This window comes from Arachis ipaensis, chromosome B04, assembly GCF_000816755.2.
Source record: "Arachis ipaensis cultivar K30076 chromosome B04, Araip1.1, whole genome shotgun sequence".
In the NCBI taxonomy this organism is placed as follows: Eukaryota; Viridiplantae; Streptophyta; class Magnoliopsida; order Fabales; family Fabaceae; genus Arachis; species Arachis ipaensis.
This window is the reverse complement of record NC_029788.2, coordinates 78,943,781-78,953,019: the sequence shown is the minus strand read 5'-3', so window position 1 is coordinate 78,953,019 and position 9,239 is coordinate 78,943,781. Positions and strand designations below refer to the sequence as shown.

Sequence of the window (9,239 nt, the reverse complement as noted above, 5' to 3'; positions counted from 1 at the left end):
GCGTGTAACCACACTCTTTTTAATGAGAGTGATTTTTGTAAGGATTGAGCCTACTTTGTTAGACTTCGATGGCAATATTACTTGGATGTGTACAGGCCTAATTCCTAATTTCATACTATGTGGGACTATTGTGTATTGTCACAGTTAACGCCTTAAGAAAATCACGTCATCAAGAAATTTCATTCGCTCAAACTATTGTCAAAACATTATATCTTTTCAAAATCACAGAATAGCTTCATTTTCTTGGTGACAAGTTTTCAAGTGCAATCTTGTTTCATTGAAAACATTTTTTCAAAAACAAACGAGCACAAAGTTTCAGGTCGCTTTTTTTCTTATATATTGGTCATGTGCTGGACATCTTAAGAAGCCTGCAAATGAGTGACTATGGACGAAAGTATCATATTCATTGTGAAGAGTGAAGACAACTTTTCAATACATGAAAACACTAAAGCATTGATACATCATGATCGGAAAAGAAACCCTAAGTACCAAACAATTCAAGAGACTCAAAAATGGTTTAAAATACTTGCCTATTTAGTCCTACACACTTTGGTACATGTCTGGAGGCTGGAGCTTCATCAAGCACACCTAGGAAAATCACCTAGATTTTTTACCCTAGAACCCAACATTGAAGAAATTCGCGAGGCTATAGGAATACTACAAAATCCTTGCTCTACTCCTGAAAAAAAATGTAATGAAAATTGATGACAAGCCAAGAAACACAGACAACTGCAATATTCATCAACTCAAAGCAGTTCAAAGGAAATTAAACTTCTTTAGAAGCATTTTTTCTTCAAGAAAATATAGAAACCAACTTTTAGTTGGCCAATCTTAGCCAACTTAAGGATTTAGGTTTATAATTTAAGATATAGGGTTAAGAGTTATAATTTAAGGTCTAGAATTTCAGACAGATAATTTATTAAAAAAATTGGCTGATATTGGTCGAAAAAAGTTGGTTCCTTAGCATTACTCAAACTTCAAATAATTCATAGTGCAATGGATGCCCCGTATATCATTGCATGCTCTCTATTTTCAATGCCTAATATGATGGTTAGAAACATGAACAGATCTAGTACAAGATGAGAACAAAAGAATATACACTATATATGGATATAAAACAATTAGGCAACTGCAACAGTAATAAGAACTACATGCACTCATTCTTCTAGAGTTGAGATATTTTATATCTATAACCTTTTGCAAACCATTGAATGCATACTTCTAAGCCTCCACTCATTTATTCCTTTCATGATTAAAAATGGAATGAAAGAAGTAAACTACAGTTGTGACAAACAAGCAACAACATAATATTGTAATTTTAGTTTTTGAACTAATTATTTAGTTTTGCATACTAGAACCAAATAAAACTGCTAGGTACTACATACAGAAGATATATGTTCGACAGGAGCATAATATGGTATCATACCTGTTCCATTGGAGAAGTATCAGTATCCTTCTGCTCTTTCGTATCATCAGATTCACCGTCAGCTTGATCTTTGCTTTCTTGAATCGTCTCCTCATGCTTTTCATGAGCATTATCCAACACCATATTGTCATTCAAACCTTCAAAATCGGCTGGAAGCTGACCAGACTTCAGTGCCTGTCACCATATCACCAAATCAAATGTGTTGCATTAGCATCAATTTTTAACCATAGATAAGAAATTGAAGTTAGATGAAAAGAAATCCTCAACGAAGATAACAGCCAAAGGAAATATCATATCAAGGCTTCCCATAATTGTGTGCTCCGCAAGTTTAGGGGAACTATCAATTTTGATTACCCTTGTAGCAAGAATCTAAAATAGTTTTCTTTCATTTTCTAGACAGCATTCTGCTTCACCTAAACACACATACTCAAGTTTAGGGCCGCTATTGAGCTTACCTTGTTAACAAGAACTAAATAGTTTTTCTTCTTTTTACGAACAAAGATCTTGTCTATAAACTTTTAAGGCTAGCAAACAGTTAAAATAACAGGTCATTTGAGATCTCATTTTATTATTAACTTTGAAAATCATGGTATGATGTTCTTGACAATCTCAATGATTTTTTTGTTTTGTGATTAAAGAGAAAATTAGACAGCAGAGGAGGAATACAAAGGACAACAGATTCTCTTTACAAAAATGAGCAATCAGAAGAAAAGGTCATCTAAGAAGTAAACAGCTGAGAGCAAAAATTAAAATTGAACAAGTGAACATCAGATCTAGAAATGCAAGGACCTTTTCAAGTCTTGCAACTTCTTCAAGGGTCTGTGAATTCACAATGGCAGCCTGCACACAGCAGAAATATGTTAAAACACACATAACAGAGTTAACAACTTGTTGCACCAGATTCACAGATAATTTGAAATTTATAGCTCATCAAGATAATCAATTACTAAAATCTAAAACAACAATGATTTCTTAATTCAGATAATATCTCATATGCATGAAAGATGATTTATTAGACAATGATTAACTATTAAAAGAACTTGTGAAATGAATCAATGGTGGGCAAAAATGAGACCCTTACACTAACTTAAAAGATAATGAATTGTGCAGTACAAAGTTACTTTCCAAGGTCCTGTAATATATTTAGTTGGGGACATCACTTGCATATCCGTGGCATTTTCTATGCATGCGACAAAATAAAACTAAAGCAGAACAGATTAAGAAGTTTCATCCATCCAAAATGTTAATATTATGCAGAACAAATCAAGAAGCAAAACTGCAACAGTCTAAGCTCAAGATTTTTTCTGCAGTCTGCAAACGGTGGTGAATAGTAGTAATACCTCAATGCTATTGACAAATATCATCACAAATTCAAGAGAGAAAAAAAATAAAAGAAACTCATTTGAGTCATGTAAGGTGACTTCTTCTATATGGAACAAATCTATATGGGATTCAAGGTTGTCACTGTGTGTCTCCCTTCACTTTGGAGCAGCTGGCTATAGATAGTTAGTTGTTAAGCTATGGGTGAAAAGAAGTAGCTAACCATCTCATCTACAAATTTTCAGTCAAGTAGCTTCAAATGCATTAATTATAGATCTGAATCAAAAATGTAAGTGCATGTCACATGATCACACCTATTAGCAATAAGGCTCACAAAAGCTACGTTCACTTCTCTTTATAGTTTATACCTTAATAGCAATGATTTGCTCTGGTGTGGGAGCAACCACTTTGGGCGTCTGTTGTTCTTCAGCAACTTCTGGAACATTTGGAGTTTCAGGAGGTGAAATTCTTTTTGGCGGTGACTTTTGAACTTCATCTATAGCTTCCCTTGAATCAAACAAGCGCTTTGCCTCCAATCTTTCCTATTAATTTCAAAGAACAATCCTTAGTCCTATAATTAATGGGGGAAGTGGAGTTGGTAATAAGAAATAAACCCAACAATATATTGTTAATTTCCTTAACAAAGCTGAGAAGAATGAAAAGTGGAGAAGGGCTAAATATTTTACTTATATATTTCTCAGACACACTCTGAATAACAACAACATAAACATACAAGACATATAAATAGTTAGGGAATTTCTTGGTGAGGAGTAGAATTAGGTGAAGAGTTAAGATTTTTACTAAATTTAGAACATTGCACATGACAAATTTTTTTGGTGGGTTTTTTCTCTACTAAAAGAAATAATCTTCACTCTTCACCATAGCATCACCCAAATAGTTATACACACAGATAAGATGATGATATCTAAGATAATCCTATAACAAGTAAATACAAGATAAACCTTATGAATTATGAATAGATATCCTAAAGCAGATTATATAAACCATATCAACATACATCATCATCATCCAATAGACATTGCAATTTATGGCAATGTCCAGTTTAATTTTCAAGTCACTTAGCCAAAGAATGCTTAACCAGAGTAAAAACTATAGCTGCCTAATAAAAAATTTATACACAGTAAAGCTAACACATGGAATCAACGTGTTCAAGGTTTACTTCTGGTTTTCTAGCTGAAACCGTTAATTTATTAATTGAAAGTAGGCATTATCAAAATTTCATAACTGTCATATTCCAAAGAAAAATCTAGGGACCAAACTATCAAAAGCGACAAAAATGATAACCTATACCTTGTTTTTCACTTTCTTGAAATCTAAAACCCTAAGAGACTTCAGCTTGTGAATAACATAAAGCCTGTAATTCTGCTTCTTCGTAATGTTGTTGTCTAGCAAGCTAAGGTACTGGAGCTTCGGAAGGGACGCGAGGGGATCAATTTCGACTAAGTTGACAATCCTGTTGTTCGTGAGAACTAGCGTATGCAACTTTGGCAAGAATTCTGCATTGTAAAAAATCACAAGGCAAGTAAGTTACATGCTGTATAACCAAGTGCAACATTGATATGAACAATGCAAAGCTAAAACTGTACCTCCAATGTTAGGGTTAATTCTGGTAATTCTATTATTATTTATGAGCATAGTTCCCAACCGGTTAAGATAGGGTAAATTTTCTAGCTTCACAATCTCATTGTCAGATAAATCAATGGTGTCAAATTGATCCTGCAAGAAACACAAAATTTACCAACACCAAGGGGAACCAAAACCAATGCTACATTTGGAACGAAAAATAGGAAAAGTCAACCTAATATATTACTTGAAGCATAAAAAATAAAAACTTCAAAGCAAAAGACCGAAATTTTGTGCACCTCAGTAGCTCCCAAGTTTTCGATTACAGGGATCTTGTTGCCTGAAAACAAAAAAGAGAAGCAATTTAATTAATTAAAGAGAGGAAAAGAGTGAGAAATGGAGAAATATATAATATACCTCGAAGGTCTAACTCGCGTTCTTTGACGGCATTGAAGAAATGAGGGCTTTTCCAGATCAAATCAGCGGTGAGCCTCACCATATCTCTCTTCTTCTTTTCTGAGTGTAAGAAAGGGTTTAGCTGTTTAGGTTAGGGTTTAGATGCTGTGAGAACAAAAAAAAATGAGTTGAGATATATGGGAAACGTTGAAAGCGAGAAAAAGAAGAAAACGAATTGAAAGACTGGTTGGTGTTTAGAGTACCGCGAAAGAGAAGGAGGAGATGCGAAGAAGGTGCTTTGGGTCGGCACCGGTCACCTCTGCGGCTGTAGCTTCCTAGTAAGGCGGCACGCACGACTCAAGAGTGATATTGAAGTGCTGGCTCTGTAGCAACCTGAGAAAAAAAATGGCACAGAATTATTTATTAAGTCTCAAAGAATTTGGTTACTCAAGTAAAATTCAAGATAATAAAACAGTCATTTAATAATAGAAGATATAAAAAGGTATAAATTAAAAACAGAATAAAAAGTACAAAAATTTTTATTATATAAACACATAAAGTTCAGTGGTTGTGCCAAAAAATAAAGTTTGATTAAGAGATAAAAAAGAAATAGATGTTGTAAAATAAATAAATAAAGAAGAGAAATAAATATAAAATATAGAAATATAAATATGCTCGTATCTCACTATAATGTAAGAAATTTATCTATTCACTTAATATTATATGATGTAATGTATATAAAATAAGAGAGGGATATATATATAATGAGAAAGAGAAATATTGCTCAGTAAAATAAGAGAGAGAATTGATTTGTGATTTATTACTTGCTTGCTTTTTTCGGAGACAAAGGCCCCTATTTATACATGTATGAGGGGGATCAATTTCAACATCATTAATTATTATTCCTTCTTTGAGAATGTGAGTACTGCATGAGAATGGGCATCTACGTCCCATTCTTATCACAACACTCCTCCTTGGATGCCCATTTAGGATTATTGCCTCATTAAAACCTTACTAAAGGAAAACCCTGTGGGAAAAACCTTAGTGAAGGAAAAAGAGTATAATATCTTTTGTGATGGGGACTGCCTCATTAAAAACCTTGTCGAGAAAAACCCAATGGGAAAAAAAAACTTAACCAAGGAAAAAAGAGTACAGTCTCCCCCTCTTGCCGACATCATTTAATGTCTCAAAATCAATCCATAGGGATAAAATAATCCCATATCAACCGTTCCATGAAGATATCGAAAGATTTGCTTGATTCCACTCCAATGTCTTCTGGTTGGAGAGGAACTATACCTTGCTAGTAAATTCACAGTAAATGATATATCAGGTCTTGTATTATTAGCAAGATACATTAGCGCTCCAATGGCACTAAGATATGGTACTTCAGGACCAAGGATATCTTCATTTTCTTCTTTATGACGGAATTGATCCTTCTCCACATCCAAAGATCTTACGATCATTGGGGTACTCAAGGGATGTGACTTATCCATATAAAATCTCTTCAAGATCTTTTTTGTGTATGTTGTTTGATGAATAAAGATCCCATTTTTTTATATGCTCGATCTGCAGGCCGAGACAAAATTTAGTCCTTTCAAGATCTTTCATCTCAAACTCTTCTTTTAGAGTTTATATTATTGTTGGAATCTCTTCAGGAGTCCCAATGATATTTAAATCATCAACGTACACAGCAATAATAATGAATCCAGATGTAGTTTTCTTTATGAAAACTCATGGACAGATATCATCATTCTTGAATCCATTTTTGGCCAGATACTCAGTAAGACGATTTTACCACATTCGTTCAGATTGCTTCAGACCATATAAAGATCTTTGCAATTTGACTGAGTATAACCCTTGCGAATATTCATTGGATGGTTTAAATATCTTTAGTCCTTCAGGGACTTTCATATAGATATCCCGATCTAATGAGCCGTATAAGTAGGCTGTTACCACATCCATTAAATGCATATGCAGTTTATGATATGCAGATAAACTGACCAAATAACGCAATGTTATCGCATCCACTACAGGGGAATACGTTTTTTCATAATCTATACCGGGCCTTTGTGAAAAACCTTGTGCCACAAGTCGGGCTTTATAGCGCACAACTTCATTTTTCTCATTTCGTTTTCTCACAAATACCCATCGGTATCCAACAGGTTTTACATCTTCAGGTGTACGGACTACAGGTCCAAAAACTTCACGTTTTGCAAGTGAGTCTAATTCAGCCTTCATGGCTGCTTCCCATTTTGGCCAATCATTTCTTTGTCGACATTCTTCGACTTATCTTGGCTCAAGCTCCTTACTTTCATGCATGATATTTAATGCCACATTATATGCAAATATTTCATTGACAATTGTCTTATTTCGATCCCATTTCTCTCCTGTAAAGACATAATTTATTAAGATCTCGACATTTTCACTATTTTCAGGTACCTGAACGTCTTCTGGCGTTAAAACTATATCAGAATTTTGGACAACTGCAGATGTCTCTACTATGTCTTTTTCAATAGGAATAATATTTACCTCTTTTCTCTTTCGAGGATTTTTGTCTTTGGAACCGACAGGCCTGCCACGCTTCTGGCGTGTATTTGCTTCGGTGGCAATTTGTCCAACTGGGACATCAATTCGTATTGGGGCATTTTTCGCTGGTATATAAGATTTGGTTATCCTCTTTGTATCGGAAAATGCATCAGGCAATTCATTTGCTATTCTTTGCAAATGTATAATCTTTTGAACTTCGAGTTCACATTGCCCTGATCGAGGATCTAAATGCATCAAGGATGATGCATTCCAATTAAGTTCCTTTTCAGGAAGCTTATTCTCTCCCCCCAATGTTGAAAATTTTGATTCATCAAAATGACAATCCGCAAAACGGGCTTTAAATACATCTCCAGTTTGTATCTCAAGATACCTCACTATAGAGGGAGAATCATATCCAACATATATCCCCAATTTTCTTTGGGGTCCTATTTTAGTGCGATTAGGTGGTGCAATGGGAACATATATCGCACACCTAAATATTCTTAAATGGGAAACATTTGGCTGCTGGCCAAAGGCTAATTGCATAGGAGAGAACTCGTTGGCCTCAAACGAATAAGTGTTGCGGCATGTAAAATAGCATGCCCCCAAACCGAGGTTGGGAGATTTGTTCTCATAAGCAAGGGTCTAGCAATTAATTGGAGGCGTTTAATAAGCGATTCTGCTATAACCCATTTTGTGTGTGAACATAAGCTACTGGATGTTCAACACTTATTCCATTAGCCATACAATAAGCATAAAAAATTTGGGAAGTAAATTCACCAGCATTTATCAAGACGAATTGCTTTAATTGGATTTTCTGGAAATTGTGCTTTTAATCGAATAATTTGAGTCAATAATCTCGCAAACGCCAGGTTGCGAGAAGATAATAAGCACACATGTGACCATCTTGAAGATGCGTCTATTAGGACCATAAAATATCTAAAAGATCCACATGGTGGATGAATAGGTCCACATATATCACCTTGAATCCTTTCTAGGAATTCAGGGGACTCAAATCCAATCTTTACCGGTGATGGCCTTAATATTAACTTTCCCTAAGAACATACAGCACAACAAAATTCACTAGTTTTAAGAATCTTCTGGTTCTTTAGTGAATGTCCATGGGAGTTTTCAATAATTCTCCGCATCATGGTTGTTCCCGGATGACCCAATCTATCATGCCAAGTTATGAATTCATTTGGTCTAGTAAACTTCTGGTTTACAGTGGCATGTGATTCAATTGCACTAAGTATGGTATAATATAACCCAGATGAAAGTGAGGGTAATTTTTCTAATATAAATTTTTTATTTGAATCATGAGTTGTGATACATAAGTACTCATGATTTCCCTCATTCATAGTCTCAATATGATATCCATTTCGGTGAATATCTTTAAAACTCAACAAGTTTCTTCGAGACTTGGTAGACAACAGTGCATTATTTATTATAAATTTTGTTCCTCCAGGAAACAAAATTATAGCTCTTCCGGAGCCTTCTATCACATTGCCTGAGCCAATAATAGTATTAACATATTCTTCTTTTGGCACAAGATTGGTAAAATATATATCACTTTTGAGAATAGTGTGCGAACTTGCACTATCCGCAAGGCATACATCTTCATTACATATCCTTGTCATTCTCTTCAAAGACAAATAATAATAATAAAATGAGTAGTATGTACAGTTAAATTGAATATTTGATCGGAATTATTTTCCTAAGAAATACTGTACATAACAATAATATCATATACTAAAATTTTATTTTAAAACATAACACATTTAATGATTTCAAAATTCATAAACATTAATATTTCATTATTTATATACATTACTTTTGAAACTTAAATACATATAAAATAAAACTTAATAAGTTCTTTACATTATTTATTTACATGGATACGTAACAATCCTACATTTTAAACTATTCCATCATTGATCAAATGACCAATATTTCCTTTAGAATCCTCAAAGAAATCAGATACATCATA

The 9,239-nt window shown here is 34.1% G+C and overlaps 1 protein-coding gene across 1 annotated transcript; it reads right to left on the bottom strand.

Annotated features, from left to right (window-relative positions):
- LOC107639409 (U2 small nuclear ribonucleoprotein A') lies at nucleotides 352–4,833 on the bottom strand (the record flags this gene model as incomplete). The annotated part of the gene is given in 8 exon segments (XM_016342899.2): nucleotides 352–679; nucleotides 1,427–1,600; nucleotides 2,216–2,266; nucleotides 3,115–3,288; nucleotides 4,058–4,263; nucleotides 4,354–4,483; nucleotides 4,630–4,670; nucleotides 4,748–4,833. Coding segments are annotated over 8 exon segments (864 nt in total). The 3' UTR covers nucleotides 352–673.